General features: G+C 40.0%; 1 protein-coding gene across 2 annotated transcripts in view; it reads right to left on the reverse strand.

Annotated features, from left to right (window-relative positions):
• LOC122557396 (transcription factor Dp-1-like) overlaps positions 1–22,041 on the reverse strand; it is a 58,378-nt gene that overhangs the window by 10,338 nt on the left and 25,999 nt on the right. For both annotated transcript variants that reach the window (XM_043705060.2, XM_043705061.2), the window contains 5 exons: positions 14,903–15,068; positions 7,876–8,019; positions 7,214–7,282; positions 6,658–6,809; positions 4,902–5,068 (listed from right to left, as the gene is read on the reverse strand). In XM_043705060.2, coding sequence (XP_043560995.1) covers positions 4,902–5,068; positions 6,658–6,809; positions 7,214–7,282; positions 7,876–8,019; positions 14,903–15,068 — 698 coding nt within the window. The remainder of the gene's footprint in view (positions 1–4,901; positions 5,069–6,657; positions 6,810–7,213; positions 7,283–7,875; positions 8,020–14,902; positions 15,069–22,041) is intronic.

Genomic DNA, 22,041 nt, shown 5'->3' on the forward strand with positions numbered 1-22,041 from the left:
TTTGTAGTAAGCATAAATTCTACAAGAGAGACGGTTTGCACCTTAATAGGTTAGGGACCAGCATTCTGACAGGCAGGTTTTCTACTGCAACACTGCTACATTTAAACTAAGTAGCGGGGGGGAGGGGACAAGCTGGATGTTAAAAAAGGAAATTGAAGGGAAAGTTAGAACAAGAGAAGTCAAGAAAGACAACTGTATCAATGAGGCAGAAAACTCAGAAAGGGATTATGCTAGAAGGTTGAGTGAAATAGGGGTTGATGGGAAGGGTGAGAGCAGTAACAAGTTAAAAATACTACACATGAATGCACGAAGCATTAGACATAAGATGGATGAGCTTGAGGCTCTTTTGGAAATTGGCAGATACGATATTGTGGGGATAACTGAGACGTGGCTTCAAGTGGACAGGGCCTGGGAAATGAATATTCAAGGCAACACATGCTATCGTAAGGACAGACTGACGGGCAGAGGGGGTGGGGTGGCCTTGTTGGTAAGGGAGGATATTCAGTCCCTTGCGCGGGGGGACCTAGAGTCAGGGGATGTAGAGTCAGTGTGGGTAGAGCTGCGAAATACTAAGGGTAAAAAGACTCTCTTGGGAGTTATCTACAGGCCTCCAAACAGTAGTCTGGATGTCGGATGCAAGTTGAATCAGGAGCTGAAATTGGCCTGTCGCAAAGATGTTACTACAGTTGTTATGGGGGATTTCAACATGCCGGTAGACTGGGAGAATCAAGAAAGAGACTTTGTGGAGTGCCTCAGAGATGGATTCTTAGAGCAGCTGGTGCTGGAGCCGACCAGGGAGAAGGCAATTCTGGATCTGGTATTGTGTAACGAACCAGAATTGGTCAGAGACCTCGAAGTGAAGGAGCCATTGGGAAGTAGTGACCATAATACAATAAGCTTCAATCTGCAATTTGAGAGGGAGAGGGTACAGTCGGAAGTGACAGTACTTCTGTTGAATAAAGGGAACTATGGAGCTATGAGAAGGAGCTGGCCAAAGTTCAATGATGCAATACCTTAGCAGGGATGACTGTGGAGGAACAATGGTGGATATTTCTATGTATAATGCAGAAGTTGCAGGATCAGTTCATTCCTAAAAGGAAGAAAGATCCCAGGAGGAGGCATGGGCGGCCAGGGCTGATGAGGGAAGTTAAGAAACACAAAGTTAAAAGAGAAAAAGTATAACATAGCAAAGAAAAGTGGGAAAACTGAGGCTGGGAAGCTTTTAAAGAGCAACAGAAGATTACTAAGAAGGAAATACACAGAGGAAAAATGAGGTACGAAGGTAAACTGGCCAATAATATAAAGGAGGATAGTAAAAGCTTTTTAAGTATGTGCAAGGCAAAAAAATGGTTAGGACTAAAATTGGGCGCTTGAAGACAGAAACAGGGGAATATATTACAGGGAACAAAGAAATGGCAGAAGAATTAAATGGAAACTTCAGATCGGTGTTCACTGAGGAAGACACAAGCAATCTCCCGGAGGTAACAGTGGCTGAAGGACCTGAACTTAAGGGAATTTATATTTGCCAGGATTTGGTGTTGGAGAGACTGTTAGGTCTGAAGGTTGATAAGTCTACAGGGCCTGATGGTCTACATCCCAGGGTACTCAAGGAGGTGGCTCGGAAAATCGTGAATGTGTTGGTGATTATTTTCCAGAGTTCGATAGATTCGGGGTCGGTTCCTGAGGATTGGAGGGTGGCTAATGTTATACCACTTTTTAAGAAAGGTGGGAGAGAGAAAGCAGGAAATTATAGACCAGTTAGTCTGACCTCAGTGGTGGGAAAGATGCTGGAGTCTATTATAAAGGATGAAATTACTGCACATCTGGAAAGTAGTAACAGGATAGGACAGAGTCAGCATGGATTTATGAAGGGGAAAATCATGCTTAACTAATCTTCTTGAATTTTTTGAGGATGTAACTCTGAAGATGGACGAGGGAGATCCAGTAGATGTAGTGTACCTGGACCTTCAGAAAGCTTTTGATAAAGTCCCACATAAGAGGTTATTGAGTAAAATTAGGGTGCATGGTATTGGGGGCAAAGTATTAGATTGGATTGAAAATTAGATGGCTGATAGGAAACAAAGGGTAGTGATAAAGGGCTCCATTTCGGAATGGCAGGCAGTGACCAGTGGGGTACCGCAGGGATCCGTGCTGGGACTGCAGCTTTTTACAATATATGTTAATGATATAGAAGATGGTATCAGCAATAACATTAGCAAATTTGCTGATGATACAAAGTTGGGTGGCAGGGTGAAATGTGATGAGGATGTTAGGAGATTACAGGGTGACCTGGACAAGTTAGGTGAGTGGGCAGATGCAGTTTAATGTGGATAAATGTATGGTTCTCCACTTTGGTGGCAAGAACAGAGGCAGATTACTACCTCAATGGAATCAATTTAGGTAAAGGGGCAATACAGAGAGATCTGGGTGTTCTTGTACACTAGTCAATGAAGGCAAGCATGCAGGTACAGCAGGTAGTGAAGGCGGCTAATAGCATGCTGGCCTTCATAACAAGAGGAATGAGTATAGAAGCAAAGAGGTGCTTCTGCAGCTGTACAGGGCCCTGGTGACACCACACCAGGAGTACTGTGTGCAGTTCTGGTCTCCAAATTTGAGGAAAGACATTCTGGCTATTGAGAGAGTGCAGCGTAGGTTCACAAGGTCAATTCCTGGAATGGCAGGATTACTTTACACTGAAAGGCTGAAGCGACTGGGCTTGTATACCCTTGAGTTTAGAAGACTGAGAGGGGATCTGATTGAGACATATAAGATTATGAAAGGATTGGAGACACTGGAGGCAGGAAACATGTTTCCGCTGATGGGCGAGTGCCGAACCAGAGGACACAGCTTAAAAATACAGGGTAGACCATTTAGGACAGAGATGAGGAGAAACTTCTTCACTCAGTGGTGGCTGTGTGGAATGCTCTGCCCCAGAGGGCAGTGGAGGCCCAGTCTCTGGATTCATTTAAGAAAGAGTTGGATAGAGCTCTCAAAGATAGTGGAATCAAGGGTTATGGAGATAAGGCAGGAAGAGGATACTGATTAGGAATGATCAGCCTTGATCATATTGAATGGCGGTGCAGGCTCGAAGGGCTGAATGGCCTACTCCTGCACCTATTGTCTATTATCTAAGATTCTTTCACTATTCCTCAAATGCTTCCTTGGCTTCGACCCTCCTTCTCACCATCAAACAAGGGTGAATACACCCTCTAATACAAAGCAGTTTCTCATTCCTGCTTTTGCTGCTATACCCCATTACTATAAAAAGATGGGTCAGCTACACTGTCACCACCCCAGCTTCTTTCCTCAGCATCACCACCAGACATCCACCTAGAAACATTTTGAAGAGCTATCAGTCAGCTCTGATCAAACTCAACCCTTCCACCCTTATTTTCCAGCAAAAAAAATCCTAGAAGAATTGAAATTCAATCCAAATTAAAATTCTAGGTGAAAATTTGAAGTCATGTAAAGACTATTCATTTCCATTTAGCACTGAATGCAATGTCCTGAAACACAAGCAAGGAACACTGGTGACTACAGTTTTAATTTTGAAAAAAAAAAGTAATTTATATATATTAGGAACTAGTTATAGAACAAGTTATTCAAATTTAAAATAGTTTTACTGAAATGATCTTTTTAAAAAAAAAAATTGAGTTTAATTATAGATTCAAAAGAATACTCAACCCAAAAAAAGACCATTTGGCCTAAGCTAAATCACTGAAAGAGAAACTCAGCTAGTCCCATTCCTCTACCTTTCCCAATACCTTTGCAAATTTTCTCTTCAACTAATTGCCCAATTCCTTTGGAAAACCATGATTAAATTTGTCTTCAGCACTCTCTGGCAATTCAGATTATAACCATTCACTATAATGAAAAAAATGTCCCAAATTCACTGGAACCACAACATAAATCCTTTACATCTTTCCAAAATCCCGTTGCCCCGAACTAACCAGATTTCTCCAGTAGAAGTCAAACATTATTGAGCAAAGTTTCATCATAGCTTAGTTTCTTGTGTATTCCATACCCATACTGATAAAGCCTCTGTTTCCATATACCATGCCCCAACAGCTTCAGTGAGGAGCACTCTAAGCTTTTATCTTTTTTCTATGCATTCATGGGATTGCTGCACAGTGGCTCAGTGGTTAGCACTGCTGCCTCACAGCACCAGGGACCCAGGTTCAATCCCACTCTCTGGCACCTGTGTGTGAAGTTTGCACATTATCCATGCCAGCATGGGTTTCATCCAGGTGCTCCAGTTTCTTCCCACAGTCCAAAGATGTGCAGGTTAGATGGATTGGCCATGCTAAATTGCCCAGTGTCCAGGAATGTGCAGGCTAGATGGATTAGACATATGAAATGCAATGTTACAAAGATAAGGTAGGAGTGTGGGTCTGGGTGGGATGCTCTTTGGACGGTTGACGTATGCTCAATGAGCCGAATGGCCTGCTTCCATACTGTAGGGATTCTAAGATTCTATGAAAAGTCTATTATGTAGCTTTCGAGGCTAGGAGGATCAAGAAATAAAATATGATTACTTACACAAACTGCCTTAGGAGGCTCGAAATTAAAACAGGGCGCACAGTGAGTAATGTAACATTTCACTCCCAGCTGCCCCAACCACCCAAAAGAAAAGCTCCAAAACAGTTAATCCTGATTTATGCAAAAAAGTCTTGCATTTTGATTCTTGCTATGTGCATTAGCCATCTAAGCAATTGTGACACTAAGACTCAATATCCATGAGCGAGACAAATAAATAAGTAGATTCCAAAATTAGGTAACTACTCAGTAAAGTGAAGTTCCAATGCCCTCCCTTTCTCTTTACGGATAGGCTGAGCTCTTTTCTGGCTTTGGTAAAGTATGTGATGGATACCATGAATAAATCATATCCCCTTCCATTTTACCTATGACATATGGTTCCAGCACGTGGGGTACTAGACTCTTAGCCATCTTCAATTCATCAGCAGAACAGCCGCCAGACTCCAATCCAAAAGCCATTCGCATTCTCTTAAGAATTTCAATGTCATCATGGATTTCAAATGTATTATCAAAATTAAAAAAATATTCAAACCTGTGAAGAAATGTCATAAAGTTGAATTTTTCACTTTGCAAAGTTTAAAGAAATATCCTAAAATCATATCAGCTTTTCAAATAACCTCTCCCAAAATTCTTTAAAATTTAAGATTAAAACAATTGTTTTGCTCGTCTGAATCTTGCCCATATTTTAAAAAGACAACTAGACTGGAGGCCTGTGACTAGTGGTGTGCCACAAGAATCAGTGCTGAGTCACTGTTTTTTCTCATTTATAGGATTTGGATGTAAACACAGATGGTATGGTTAGTAGACTTGCAGATGACGCCAAAATTGGTAGTGCAGTGGACAGTGAAGGAGGTTACCTCAGATTATAATAGGACGATGATCAGATGGGCCAATAGCTGGCAGATGGAGTTTAACTTAGATAAATGCATTTTGAAATCAGGGCAGGATTTATGCATTTAGTGGTAGGGTCCTGGGGAGTGTTGGTGAACAGAGACAGCTTGGAGTGCAAGTTCATAGTTTCTTGAAAGTGGAGTCACAGGTAGACAGTGTAGTGAATGTGGTGTTTGGTATGCTTGCCTTTATTGGTCAACGCATCAAGTATATGAGTTGGGAGGTCATGTTGCGGCTGTACAGGACATTGATTAGGCCACTTTTGGAATATTGCATTCGATTCTGGTCTCCCTGCAACAGGAAGGAAAATTGTGAAATGTGAAAGCGATCAGAAAAGATTTACAAAGATGTTGCCAGGGTTGGAGGGTTTGAGTTCGAGGGTGAGGTTGAATAGTCTGGGCTATTTTCCCCAGAGTGTCGGAGGCTGAGGGATGATGTCATAGAAGTTTATAAAACCATGAGTGGCAAGGATAGGATGAATAACCAAGTCTTTTCCCCAGGGGAGGGACAAAACTAGAGGGTATAGGTTTAAGGTGAGAGGAGAAAATTTAAAAAGGGACCTAAGGGGCACTTTTTCATACAAAGGGTGATGTGTGTATGAAATGAGCTGCCAGAGGAAGTGGTAGCAGCTAGTACAATTACAAAATTTAAAAGGAATGTGGATGGGTACATGAATAGGATGGATTTTGAGGTATATGAGCCAAATGCTGGCAAATGGGACTAGATCAATTTAAGAAATCTGGTCGGCATGGATGGGTTGGACCGAGGGGTCTGTTTTCATGCTGTACAGCTTTATGACTCTAATTGCAAGAGTTAATGGAAAGGTCTGTTCTAAAATTATGAACTTAGTTACATTTAATAGGCCTATTAATCTTGAAGGGAGCAATATTTCACATGATAGATCACATCCTGTCATTAATGGTTTTAACATTAAATGAATCCACATAAATTTCTCACCAACACATGCCCCTGATATTTTACTCAAAAAAAATGAGCACTAGTAAAATTCCAATTCAAAATAAAACAATACAATAATTCAAAAAAGTATGTTAACCTGTGTACTAAATCTATACTCAGACTACACCACTTACTTTATTATCCTTATTGGTTATATCACAATTTGAGAGGGTAAGTACTTCAAGGATACAATTTTCAAATGTAACCTAACTTAATAGCTGGTATTACAAGTTTGATCATCAAACAAAATATGGTCAGCTTTGATATACTTACTTGTCAGGAGAGATGCTGCAGTCTATGATTGTTTTTTTGCTGGTGTTGACTAAAATGAATGGCAGTTGAATGGCAGTATTAGGAGGAGGAACCCTCCCAGACTGTTGTTCTACAAGGCGATTTCGCTGAACCAGGTTCTTAAAGGCAATTTGCTGCAAAACACAAAACTAGTAATTTAGTCTCAGTTTTGTGTTCAATACGTTATCATAATTTTACTTGCATTTAATATGCTTCTTTCACTCTCAAAAGCATCCAATATTTTAAAAGGATAACTATTGATCAGAAGAAGATTTCTTCTTCTGTATGACATTTTGCATCTACCATCTGACTCAAATGCAAGAATTGGCCCAGAAAGAAAGCAGACATTCTGAAGAAAATCTTTGACATAATGTGAAGTCTTCTATATAACTCTCGTAGCATTACTGTAATATTTTTAATAGTATTAAAGATTAAGCTAGACAAGATTTTTGAAAAAATACATTTATCCATCATGCGGATGGGTGTAGCATGTATGAAAAACTGCAAAATGTTTCACTTTCTTTAAATTTTAATTTACCTGCAGTAGCAACTCCTTAAGTTGCGATTGTTTCTGTTTAATCATTTCCATTTTCTTTCTTTTCTCCATCTATTCATATAAAAATTAACAGAAGTCTATCATTAGCTGCAACTGCAGACTACAGTAAACAGCACTTGTAACAAAGTCATATAAGTCTCAAGGAATATCACTGGAGTATTATCAAGAATCATTTGAACCAAAGCTACATAAGTATATACTAGGAAAGGTGTCTTTTAACAACAGAAAATTACAGAAGCTTCTGTAACTTAGAGGCAAGAGAGCCCTAGGTGTTGTGGAAATACAGGTTGTTTTTCTCAAGCCAAATTGGAAACCAATGGGTTTTCCAAGGGCACCGAAGAATATTAACTGAAAACTACGAGCCTTCAATCACCTAAAATATCCACAGCAGGTTTCACAGGTAGAAACTGGACATGGAGATCCAGAAGGGAAAAGTGAAAGTTTAATGGCTACAGGGGAAAAAAAAATGAAAATGTTGATGAACTGTACAAAATAATTTGCAGATATTAACTGTTTAGACCAGAATTACAGAACTTGCTCCTATTGGAACAGCCTATTGCATCCAGCTTAGCACACCAACATAGTTGAGTCTACACATATTGGATGTGTGCTATGATCCATGAAGAGAGTCACTGTACTCCTACCTCTAGATTCTGGCATTCTTGAGCTGAGTTTGTAGGGAGTCCTATCCACTTGATTTCCTTCTTCTCTTTGGAGATGATATTCATTGCCATGAGCACATTCAAAGCATCATATACACGACGTCTTATATTCTTTTGATCATAACCCTGTTGCAAATTAGAGGTTGTACAATATTATATCAAACACAAAATAGCTACCGGAGAAGAGCCAAAGAATAGAATGTTTAAATGAATGAAAGGAACACGGTCAGGTTCTTAGTTGAATAGGTTGGAAATTGGAACCTAGCCACACTTACTCTGCAACAGAAAGTCAGAGAGGGGCTAATTACAAAAAGCACGTACAACTTCCAGTTGTCCAAATCAGAGTGCTCAAAGGAGGAACAGAAACCATCCTTTGTCTCGGAAATATTGTATTGATTTGTTTCAGCAACATCCCTTCATCCAAGCTCAAAGATAACAGAAGAAGTAAATTCTTAATAACTATCATTAACATAATGGCAAATTAAGAGACTAGTACTTCAGGGGTCTACACTGATACTCTAGAGACGTGACTTTAAACCTCACTGGCTGGAATTCAAATTCAATTAAATGAATTTGGAATCAAAAGCTAGTTTTCAGTAATGGCGACCAACAAACTACTAGACTGCTGGAAAAACCATCTGTTAGATTTTGGACAGCTGAAAGCTGTACATATTTTGTAATGAGCGATCACCACAATAATATAATACAGAGGAACCTCGATTGTCTGAAAGCCACAGGTGGGAAGTATTTCGTTCGGTTAATCGAATGCGGCATAACAGTTTAGCCATGCATCAGGACCATGTGATTTCGTTCGGATAATCAAGTGCTGGATAATCAAGGTTCCTCTGTATTAATTTTAATGAAAAATGTATTAATAAAAGTCATAAATATTTAAAAATACAAACTATGTAATTATTCTAAAGGACTCAATAGATACTATTTTCATTTTTAACCGCAAATGAAAGAAATGTACTCCTTCATTTATTTCATAAACTTGTTAGGTGCTTTGTGAAGCATAAAGCAAAAGGATAAAAATATTTTTGCAAAAATTGTACAAAGTTATGAGCAGCTTACAGGAATTTATGCTGGTGCATCAACAGCTTACTACATTTAATAATAATTTCGATACCACAATGGACAGCTGTATTCCAGATTGGCGGCATTGCAAGTAATGGTGACAGGTGCGTAAAATTATAAATTGATCAATACTTTGAGCGAGCAAAATTGTAGCAGGAGGAGCACTCATTTTGGGCACAAAGTAAAACAGATTATTTGCTTTAAAAATGCAAACATTTGGGAACAGCAGACATCCAAAGAGACTTTGTACTCAGATCTGGGAATGTGCAAACAAAAAGTCAAAAACTTTAACAGAATGTTGGCCTTTATGCTTTTGAGGGCACAAACATAAAAACGAGAAAGTTTGGCTATTATTATATAAAATTGAAATATTAAAGAAAATGCACATTTGTCTAGCACCTTACATGATCACCAGGCATTTCTACACGGTTTAAAGCTATGACCTACTTAAGTGTAGTCACTGATGTAGGAGATACAATGGCCAACGTGTGCACAGAAAATTCCTAAAACAGGGTTTCTCAAAGTTGAGGTCAGGACCCCCAAGTGGGTCACCAGTTGAAATTTTGGTGTCACAAGATCATAGGCAGCAATGGCCCTTATACAGCTCCTCCTTATTTCTGTTGTCTATCCCATACTCTCATATGTGCCTTCACATCCCCAACTCACTCTCAGAATTTGCAGAGAATGTGACAATTTTCAAGCCTCTAAATAGCATCACAGTGGGAAAATATTTGGCAAACATTATCATGGTGTTGTTTGAAGGGTTGACCAGGTAATATGTTCTTTGAGATATTGGCTGAGATATAAACATTGCTAGGATACCTGGGATAACTCCCCTGTTCTTCAAAAAATCTCTAAAGTGGTCTGTTACAGCCATTCCAGGAGGAAAACAGAGCCTTAGTTTCATGTTTTATCCGAAAAGCATTTCCATTAGTGCAGCATTTTCTCAGCAATACATTGGAGTTGCATCTTGATTTCAGTGCTCAGGCTCTGCATAGGATTTTAACATAAAACCTCATGAAGTGAAGATGCTACAAACTGATCAATGCTGATCCTTTATTGACGTTGCAAGCTGCAGGGTAGGAGCACAGTTCAGATTCAAAAAAATGAAACCAGGGTTCCAAGAGTTAATTGATGAGTACAGCAATAGATTTCATATACTGGACTTAATATTCCATGCAAGATAGAAAATGTTTTGATTCATTTAGTTTAAGATTGTCTTTGGAATGGTGGTATTGAAAGAGAAATCTTGCCACTGTTGGAGGAGGCCAGGACAAGGTTCATGACACAGAGTTAGGCCAGCTGGGGAGAAGTGGTAGAAGTCCGGAAATTTTTTCCCTTGAAAAGCAGCAAATAGCTCAATTTAGAATTTCAATTCGAAGACTGATTGATTTTTGCGAGCCAAAGGAGATAAGGGATAGGAAGCCAATGATGTCAGTTGAATTAGGACACAAAATAGCCACAACCTCAATCAATGGTAGCACAGGTTTGGAGAGTTGAGTGGCTCACTATTCAAACAATTTGATGAAGGTTATGGAACTAAATTTTGGAAGTGAAGTAATCAAGCTGCCCCTCCCTAAAAGAAAATCAAAAGGGAACATTATACACAGACTGAATACTAAACTGTAAAGAATTGAAAATCTGCCATATGTGTTCTTCCTTCAAACACAAACTGGAGAAATACAAATTACTCTGTCAACTGCTTTCATTTGGTTTAATATTATAGCAAAGTTACCACTAAATTAAGTTCAAGGATGTTAATAGTTGGCTTACATATTGACATAAAATACATGAACATAAATTCAAATGATACAAAAAGGCTTGGATATATTAAGAATACACATTTTTACCACTACAGCTTTTATTACATAGGTCATACAAGCCCTCTAGTGGAAGGAATTAAATGTGGCAGTAGTAGACTTAAAAAATGTTAATCTTACATCAGCCATACTAGTCCAGGGTGCCCATCAAGAGGAAAACATTCTACACTTAAATAGACCTTTCTAATTTTTTCTTAGCTGCATACACTTAATTTGTGTTCCCTTGCAGAGGGTTTTCTTCTAATTTAATATTGCTTCAAAATTGTAATATTGCTACCAATAATTTGTTTTCTTACTGGGCAGGATGAGATAGAGTCGGTTAAGAAGGAACATTTTCTTCCTATTCTCATCATCAGGATGAGTACCTTAACTCCCAATCACCTATTTAACAGACTGAAAGATAACTGATTAAAGCTGAGGTAATTCAACAATGGGAAGGTTTTGGTTTAGACTTAAGTACTATTTATGTTACACAGCTTGCTTGTCTATTTTAAAAGATATTGCCACAGTTGGTCCATTAGGGAGGGAATTCCAGGATTTTAAACCTGTGACAGTGAAGGAATGGTGATATATTTCTACGACAGGATTGAGCGCGGCTGGGAAGGGAATTCGCAGGTGGTGGTGTTCCTATCTACCTGCTACACTTGTTCTTCTGGAGGGAAGTGGCCATGAGTCTGGAAGGTGCTGCCAAAAAGGCCTTTGGTGAATTTCAAAGTGCATCCTGTAGATAGTATACACTGCTGCTGAGTGCCAGTGAAGGAGTGACTGAATGTTTGTAGATATGGTGGCAATCAAGTGGGTTGCTCTGCATGGTGTCAAGCTTGTGTGTTTATGGAGCTGTACTAATCCAGGCAAGTGGGGACCATTCCATCACATCCTGACTTGTAGATGGTGGACAGGGTTTGGGGAGTCAGGTGGTGAGTTACTCATTGCAGTATTCCTAGCCTTTGAACTGCCTGTGTCACCACTGTAATTGCATTGCAAGACCAATTCAGTAACCCCCAGGATACGGATAGTGGGGGATTCAGTGATGGTAACACCTCTATACGGTCTCTTATTGGAGATGGTCATTGCCTGGCATTTGTGTGCAGCAAATGTTACCTGCTACTTTTTAGTTTAAGCCTGGATATTATCCAGGTCTTGTTGCATCTGGACATAGACTGCTTCAGTGTCGGAGCAGTTAGTCATTGGGTCATACAGGATGGAAACAGACACTTTTGATCAACTTGTCCACGCCAACCAGGTTTCCCAAACTGAATTAGTCCCATTTGCCTGCATTTGGCTCATACCCCTGCAAACCTTTTCCATCAATTTACCTGTCCAAAGGTCTTTTAAATGTGGTGGATATTTGCAAATGATTGCAGATCCCATTTCTGATCTTATGATAGAGGCAAGATCATTGATAAACAGCTGAAGTTGATTGGGCATAGGACCTATTTCAAGGAACTCTTGCAGAGATGACCTGAAGCTCAGATGACTGACCTCCAAAAACCACAAGTACCTTCCTATGTGCCAGATATGACTCCAAACATTGGAGAGTTTGCCCCCTGAATTCCAATGACTCTAGTTTTATTAAGGCTCCCTGATGCTACACTCCGTCAAATGAGGCCTTGATATCAAAGGCTGTCACTTCACCTCAAATTCTACTCTTTTGTCCATGTTTGAACCAAGGTTGTAATGAGGTCAGGAGCAGAGTGACCCTGGCACAATCCAAGCTAGATGCCACAGTGAGCAGGTTATTGGTGAGCAGGTGTTGCTTGACAGCACTACTGACGATAACTAACATCACTTTATTGATGAAGAGTAGACTGATGGGGTTGGAATCATTGGATTGTGTACAGTTGTGGGCACCACCTTATACAAAAGATGTGAATGGAATGGAGAGAGTGCAGCAGTAATTTACCAGAATGGCTCTCAAGCATGAGAAACTTCAGCTGGGAGGATAGATTGAACAAGATGAGGCTGTTCTCCCCGGAGAAGGCATATCTGGAGAGGAGTCCAAAGATGTGCAGGTTATGCCGATTGGCCATGTTAAATTGCCCATAGGGTCCAGGGACGTGCAGGCTAGGTGGATTAGCTATGCTAAATTAAGGAATGGGGTGGGGGGTCTAGGTGGGATGCCCTTCGGAGGATCCATGTGGAATCAACAGGCCAAATGGCCTGCTTCCACACTGTAGGGATTCTATGCCTTTAGGATGAGATTATATTGAGGGCTTTAAAACCATTTCAGGCTGGACACATTAGATAGGGCAATATTATTTTGGTTTGTAAAAAGAAACAAGAGTGAGACGGCACAGATTTAAAATGATATGTAAATGAAACAAGGATATGAGAAAACACTTCTTATCCACCCAGCAAGTTTTAGGGTATGAAATTCACTATCTGAAAACGTGGTCAAGGCAGGTTCAGTTCAGGCATTCAAGCAGGCACTGATGATAGTCAAAAGGTCTCCTTGTACGTCATCATAATTCTGGATTCTGTATTACCCTCCAAAGTTATGAATCACAGGCATATTACAATATCATTGCTGCATTACATCCCCTCACTATCCAGGCCACACTTTACTATTTCCATGTTGATTTCTCCATTCACCTCAAATGCCATGTGAAATGGCTACTTCTGTAACATATTCACACATATCCAACATGTTTCTGCACATAGCTGTATGAACTCTTAGTCATAGAGATGTACAGCATTGAAACAGACCCTTCGGTCAACCCGCCCATGTGACCAGGTATCCCAACCTAGGAGTTAAGTACCAAATGGACATTCCTCTCAAAGTCACAGAAAAACAACTTCGTCAGTGATTTATGCGCTCTGGACAACAATTTGTCTCAATTTTTTGTTTCCGTTTGGATTTACACAAATTCGTTACTGCACAAACATTCAGTGCCTACTGCCTTCATTTTACAGTATTGCCACTTCTGAATGAGTTTCTGATGAACAGAGATTGACTATACTTTCCAGCAGAATCCCAGTAGTTCAAAATATCAACAAGAAGTTATCTATGCTTCATAAGTTGGCCATAAACTTTAAAAACTTTGTTTGAATTCATAATTCCAATACAAGCACTTTCTTCTTGCAGTCTTCCAGATCACATATTTGCATTAGACTGGATAAGTGAAAAACTGATTCCACCTTCAAACAATTCTATAAGAATTCTATAATCTGTTGAGGTGTTTTCATTCATTTTACTGCTAACTCTACTTCTACCATCAATTTCCAATTCAATCAATCAGTAAATTCAATTTTGTTTACCTTTATGTCACAATGTGAATGTATCTCCTCACCTTCAACTCTTTACCGCAGAGCCAATTTCAGCAGTCCATCATCAATCCCTTAAATTCCTTACGCTGATCTAACAGATGACACCGTCTATAAATACGGTTTTCCTATTCTCCTGTCTGAGCATTTGCAACTTTTTAAGTTTTCTGATTTTTAAGCCAGGTCAGTGAATTGCTTGCCAAACACCAACAGGAACTCAATAGCACAAAAACAAAATACTGCAGATGCTGTAAATCTAAAGTAAGAGAGAAACAAGTGCTAGAAAATCTCAACTAGGCAGCATCTGTGAATCTAAACTTTGTGCCCTACCAAGTTGTTCATCAATTCAGAAGATGGTTATTATTAATAAGCACCTTAGTTAGGTTTTCTTCAGTGACGCACCTAATTCAGCGACAGGTAATGATTCAGTTTAACTTTACCCACACTATTGCAATGTTGTCCATACTTCTCTCTATTTAGTTAGCCGAACTTTAACCACATTATTTGATGGGCTCAAGTCAACTTGTCTGAAGTCTGTGGAATGGAAGAATAAAATCCAACTTCTCCTTCATTGCTAGTCTCTTTCTCTATCTAAACCAACAAAAGAATTGTTGAGGAACAATATTCGAATGTTCCTTATATTATGCTTACATTTTCACTGAGCATTTTATTTCTAGATCTTATTTATTTCACAATTTTGTTCATTGTAGAATGTCTGCTACACACAAATATATTATCACAAACATTCTATATATTCAGATTTATTAAAATACTAATTCTACAGTTTTCAACGTGAATAGAAATCAATGCAGCCACTTTTGAAATTCTAATTATTAGAAGTGCCTTACTTCATCAGAGCCAGATTCTTGATTATTGGTGTTACTGAATTCTGCCACAAGCTCATCTGCCACTTCATTGTAGGTGGTTGTTCCTTTCTGCTGCACCTTCTCACAGACCTTCATTGAGAAATGTCGCAGTCCTTTGCCATTTTTTTCACCCTTTTTATTCCTTTTACTGAAAAGTAAAGGTTTTTGTTTTAAAATCTGTAATAAATTGTTATGAAATTTAGGTATCAATTTACACTGACATTGCACTTTAAATATAGGAAAAGGTGTCAAGGAGCTTTACAGCAGCAATATCAATCAAACTTGACACCAAGCCACAAAAGGCAGGTAACAGAAAACCTGGTCAAAAGAGTGTCTCAAAGGGTTCAAAGATGTACAGCAGTTTAAGGAGGATATTCCAGGTCTTGGGACTGAAAGTGGAAAGAAGAATGCACAAGATGCAGATGCTGGAGATCAGAGTGGAAGAGTGTGATGCTGGAAAAGTACAGCCGGTAGGGCAGCATCCGAGAAGCAGGAGAATTGATGTTATTTCGGACATAAGCCCTTCATCAGGAATGGAGGAAATTACACAAAAATATTTAAAAACAAACACGACCATGCCATATAGCATATAGTCTATATGCATCTACCCAAGCCCTCTCAAATATATATCATTTTTCTGAATGATTTGATCTCTCGCTTTTTGAAACTCCAGCGTATAGACCTACTCTAAATAGTTTACGCTAGCACAATCCTTTCATTCATGAGCCAATCTAACGGAGCTTTGCTGTGCTTCCTTCTAAAGTAAACATATTGGAAATTAAAATCTCTCTACAAGTAAAGCAAATTTTTCCTCGTATTTTCAGCATACCACTCAACATGTAATAGCTGCTACACCAGTTACTTCCCTTCCCAAATATAAACAATTGACTAAGACAAAGGCAAATTAAAGGTTATGAAAGCTACCAGGCACTGTTGCCCGGTGCCTCAAATTGTTTAGAAAACTTTCCCAGGAACAAAGAAAACTGACTTAAGACATGGTAAATAGGTGTCCAGGGGCTCATTTGCTAAAAAGGATTCAGACAAGTGATTTACGCAGCATAGATTGCCAGCCCCCAAAATAGGGCATATCTACAAGTACTCAGAGGAGTGACCTTGTCAGGTAGCAGTGCCTGCCAGACAACTGTCTTCTTCAGATGAAAAAGACAACCCAGGGGAGAGAACCATGACACTTTGACGAGAAAGAAGGTTGCTGCCTTCACACAAGATTAGTTACAAAAAACTTCCTGTTCGTCCTCTGGTATAAGTGAATATACTGAATTGGCAAGAGTTGTGTATCTTTTTGTCTAGTTAACTAATGTATAAAATCTAACGTGCAGCTTCTTAAACTATCTGAAAATTTCTTGCAAGTGGATGACTACCTGCATTAGGTAGTTATGGTCACAAATCCACAAAAGCCAACATACATCATTTCTTAAGCTCAGATCAAATTATACTCAATACTCCAGATGTGATTTTGTCAAAGCCTTGTACGATTACAACAAGGCTTTCTTATTATTTGACTTGAAATCCCTCATTGTAACTTATATTACTTATTGCTGCAGATTACAGTGCTGAGGCAATAATGTAGAGAAAAGGATGAAAACTTTAAAGTGAGGAATTACAGTTACAGTTACCAATACTGCTCAGCAAGTACAGGAGTGACGACCGAATGGAATTATTGTTTCGGATAAGCTTATACTTATGGAGGATGAAGATGGAAGCCTGGCCTGGTCAACTTTGGAACAGATAACAATGACATGGATAGATACAAGAAGAAAATAAAGTAATAAAGTTGAAAACAGGTGAAGTAACAGATTTGGAAGTAGGCAACTTGGTGATGGATAGATTACAAGGTTGGAAGCTCCACTCTGGTTCAAATAGAATTATCAAAGTTATGAATACCCTGTTTCAGTTTCAGACAGTGATAATGCAGACATATGATATTAATGGTTAAGGAACCAAGTTTCTGTGAGGGCTGAAGACAACAGCTTTGAACTTCGAACAATTTGGTATATTAGTCATTTAAGAGGAGAACGATTTGGCCTTGATGATGCATTTCATTCACTATTCTTCTGAAAGAGTACCAAGCTTCCCTTTAGTCATATGTTTCAACAGTGATAATATTCAAGCTGGGCGAACAGAGTTCTAATTGGATATGATACAAAGGCAATGATTAATCAATGGTTGAAATAGCTTTGTTTTGCAAATTCCAAAGAAACAGCAAGTACACAAACTTGATGCAGCAGAAGAGGAGAAAGTAAGGTCTGCAGACGCTGGAGATCAAAGCTGAAACTTTATTGCTGGAACAGCACAGCAGGTCAGGCAGCATCTAGGGAACAGAAGATTCGACGTTTCGGGCACATGCCGTTCCAGCAATAAAGTTTCAGCTTTGATGCAGCAGAACCATCAACACCATTAGATTAGATACGGTTTTCCCTGTTTTGTGGAAAATGTTTCCCTGTTCTATCACTAATCCATCTAGGCATAAGTAATACCAAGAGGTTGCCAGTCTGAGCACATACCCACTGTCCAGGTCACGATCACTACAGCTAATAAGTAAACTGTACGCATCAGTAGGTACGTCTATGCCATCAATTCAGTTAGAACATGGAGTGCAGAATAAAAATAGTACAGTAGCAGCTTAACTTGTAACAAGCTCAGGTCTTAATGTCCTTAGCAAAGTCGCAAGGATTAAGATTAGAAATGCTGTTGAAAGTAAGCAAGTTTATACCACATGGGGACAAAGGCAAGTATTTACAGAACAAGTAATTTGTACATGAAGTAAGACTCAATGAGAACAAACAAGACTGTTCTCACTCATTTATATGGATTTCCTCCAGGTGATCCGGTTACCTCTCAGTCCAGGTGAGTTGGATTGGCTATGCTAAATTGCTCAGTGTCTAGGGATATGCAGGCTAGGTGGATTCATCATAGGAAATGCAGGGTTACAGGGATTGGGTAGTGGATGGGTCAGGATGGAATGCTCTTCAGACAATCAGTGTGGACTCAATGGGTTGACTGGCCTGCTTCCACACAGCAGAGATTCTATTATTCAGGCAGCACCAAAGTTCGAAGCCAGAAGGTGGTAAAATCCGGACGTGTGGAACCTTAGGGGATTCGCCCATTAACATAGGTCAGACAACTCAGTTGGCTGAGGAGGCCCACCTGTATCCTTGAGTTGCCTACAAATGCACTTTATGCAAGAATGTCTTCTATTCAACTTTTTCCAATTTTTGCATGTGTCTGATTTGTAAAAGGCATTGGAAATGTTCACTAATTTTCTTCTATTTAATGCACTATATTCAGAACAGTGCCATGCAGTCCACCATGTTGTTACTGCTATCCTAGTGGCCCAGCCAGTTTGCCAATAACTACTCCCCTTTCCAGCTGGATGAACTGGAGTTTCTTGACCTGCTGTGCTTTTCCAGCAACACATTTTTAAGCTCTGATGTCCAGCATCTGCAGTCCTCACTTTCTCCTGAACTGGAGTTGGGCATGTTCACTGCTGAGGCCACCTTGAATCAAATTAAGAGAGTTTCCTCAACATCAGGATAGAGAGCTATTCACATTATTTTCCTTGACTGACAGAATGCAAGCCTGACAAACTGTGCTGAGGTGTTCAGCATATATTACAAAATGGTTGATAAAGACTATAGTGGAATCTCTCAACCCTTTGCGATATCTGCTGTTTGCTTAATGCCACAGGTTTCCAGTTACTCAATCTTTCACTTGCTCTTTAAATCAACATAATCAGCCTTCTTACCAGGTTTAGCTATATTGCAGGTTTTAAACATCCTTTCACAGAAAGGTGTCAATGTCAAACAAGGCTTTGTCCAAAACTTCTTAATTTTGTACTTGCATGGCTTAACTCTGCAAATTGGTCAGTGCAGTCACACAAGTTTACACACATTCAGCTAAGTGGAGTTACCACTAGATGACTTCTCACTGGTGCAACACCTTTGAATTTACTATTCTGCCGATGGGAATGATCGACAGCTCTGACATAAATTGGAGCTCCCCATCAACAGATGTTGAGTCGTTGCAATTTCACTGAATGAAATTCATCATGTTTTCAAACATCTGTTTTCAGGATGGGAACATCAATGGCAAATCTAGTTATTTATTGGCCATTCCCAACTGACCTCGAGAAATGATAATCGGTTGCCCTAAATAATTAAAGGACAGTCAGCATGGTTTTCTATGAGGGAAACAGTGTCTCAAAAACTTGATTTGAGTTTTTTTTGAAGTAACCAAAAGAAACTGATGAGGGCAGAGCAGTAGTTGTTGTTTACTTGGACTTGAACAAAGACAAGGTAAACTAATTAGTGAAGTTAGATCATATGAAATTCTGGATGAGCTTGCCAATTGAATACAAAATTGGCTTTAATGGTAGAAGACAGAGGGTGGTAGTGGAGGGTTGTTTTTCAGACTGAAGGCCTGTGACCAACAGTGATCTGCAGGTATCAGTACTGGGTCCACTTTTGTTTGTCATTCATGTGAATAATTTGAATGAGAATACAGGAGGCATGGTTACTAAGTTTGCAGATGTCATCAAAATTAGTGGTATAGTGGACAGTGAAGAAAGTTATCGAAGATTACAAAGAGGTCTTGATCAATTGGTCAATGGGCTGAGTGACAGATGGAATTTAACTTAGATAAATACGAGGTATTAGAACAAAACATTTACAGCCCAGGAACAGGCCCTTCAGCCCTCCAAGCCTGAGTCGATCCAAATCCACTGTCTAAACCTATCGCCCAATTCCTAAGCAAATCTGTATCCCTCTGCTCCCCACCTACTCATGCATTTGTCCAGATGCTCCTGAAACAAACCTACCGTGCCTACCTCTGCAGGCAACATGCTCCAGACACCTACCACCCTCTGTCAAGTACTTTCCATGTGTACCCCCCTTTTCTCCTCTCACCTTGAAGGTGTGACCTCACTCTGGGGAAAAAAAGCTTCTCTCTATCTACCCTGTCTATACCCTTTATGATTTTTTAGACTTCAATCAGGTCCCCTCTCAATCTCCTATTTCCTAATGAAAACAATCCTAACCTACTCAACCTCTCTTCATAGCTAGCACCTTCCATACCAGGCAACTTCCTCGTAAACCTTCTCCGCACCCTCTCCAAAGCATCCACATCCTTTTGGTAATGTGGCGACCAGAACTGTACACAGTATTCTAAATACGGCCAAACCAAAGTCTTGTACAATTTTAACATGACCTGCCAGCTCTTATACTCAATTCCCCATCCGACGAAGGCAAACATACCATATGCCTTCTTGACCACTCCATCCACTCGTGCAGCTACCTTCAGGGTACAATGGACCTGAACTCCCAGATCTCTCTGCTCATCAACTTTTCCCAAGGCTCTTCCATTTACAGTATAGTTTGCTCTAGAATTAGACTTGCCAAAAATCACCCCACATTTGCCTGGATTGAACGCCACCTGCCACTTCTCCGCCCAACTCTCCAGTCTACACTCTCCTATATTCTTTGACAGTCTCCTATGCTTTCTGCTACTCCACCAATCTTCGGGTCATCTGCAAACTTACTGATCAGACCAACAATGCCCTTTTCCAGATCATTTACGTATATCACAAATAACAGTGGCCCCAGCACTGATCCCTGTGGAACACCACTGGTCACCTTTATCCATTTAGAGAAACTCCCTTCAACTACTGCTCTCGGTCTCCTGTTACTCAACCAGTTCTTTATCCACCCAGCTAGAACGCCCCGCACACCATGTGACTTCACTTTCTCCATTAGTTTACCATGGGGAACCTTACCAAATGCCTTACTAAAGTCCATTAATATGACATCTATAGTCCTTCCTTCATTTATCAACTTGGTTCACTTCCTCAAAGAACTCTATTAAGTTGGCAAGGCACAATCTCCCCCACACAAAACTATGTTGCCTATCACTGATAAGCCCATTCTTTTCAAATATAAATAGATTTTCTCTCTCAGTACCTTCTCCAGCAACTTTCTCACCACTGATGCCAGGCTCACTGGTCTGTAGTTACCTGGAATATCCCTACCTACCCTTCTTGTACATGGGGACAACATAAGCAACCTTCCAGTCCTCCAACAGCTCACCTATGTTTAAGGATACTACAAAGATATCTGTCAGGGCCCCAGTTATTTCCTCTCTCACCTCCCTCAGCAACCGGGGATAAATCCCATTGGGTTGAATTGAACTGAATTTATTGTCATGGGTATCGAGGCACAGTGAAAAGCTTTGTCTTACAGGCAGATCACAGTTAAGTAACATAAATAGTAAATAATAGGTAAACAGCGGCAAAACCAAAAACACAGCTACAGGTGAATGTTAAGTGTTTGAGAGTCAATTCAGTATTCTAACAATATTCAAACTGTTGCTAAACCGGCTGGTGCGTGCGTTCAGGCTTCTGTACCTTCCCGATGGTAGAGGTTGAAAAAAAAAAATCATTGCCAGGGTGGGATGGATCTTTGAGATGTTGGCAACCACTCCTTGACAGTGGGCCTGGTAGATGGATTTGAGGGATGGGAGGTTGGTCTTTGTGATTGCCCAGGCTGAGTTCACCACTCTCTATAACCATCTCCAATCTTGAATGGTACAGTTGCCATACCAGGTAGTGATACATTGACAGAATGCTCTCGATGGCGCATCTATAAAAATTGGCAAGGGTATTCACCGTCATGCCAAATTTCCTCAGCTGCCTGAAGAACAGACGTTGTTGGGTCTTTGCAACCTGTGCATCCACATGAAGAGTCCAAGAAAGCTTGTTGTGGCTGACCACTCCCAGGAGCTTGACACTATCCACTTGTTCCACCTCTGTGCTGTTAATGTGTAGGGGGGGCATGAGTAACATCCCGCCGAAAGTCAATAATGAGTTCCTTGGTTTTGCTGGCATTGAGAGCTGGGTAGTTCTCAGTGCACCATTTTTCAAGGTCTTCCACCTCCCATCTGTAGTGTCGCCATCTGAGATTCAACTGACTATAGTGGTGTCATCAACGAACTTGTAAATGGCATTAGTTTGGTATTTGGTGATGCAGTCATAGGTATACAATAAGTAGGGGGCTGAGTACACACCCCTGGGGGGCTCGTGTTGAGTATTAGTGAGGATGAAATATTGTCCC

The sequence above is a fragment of the Chiloscyllium plagiosum genome, unplaced genomic scaffold (assembly GCF_037043375.1).
Source record: "Chiloscyllium plagiosum isolate Xiang-an unplaced genomic scaffold, Cpla_swu_hap1 HiC_scaffold_11, whole genome shotgun sequence".
Lineage (NCBI taxonomy): Eukaryota > Metazoa > Chordata > Chondrichthyes > Orectolobiformes > Hemiscylliidae > Chiloscyllium > Chiloscyllium plagiosum.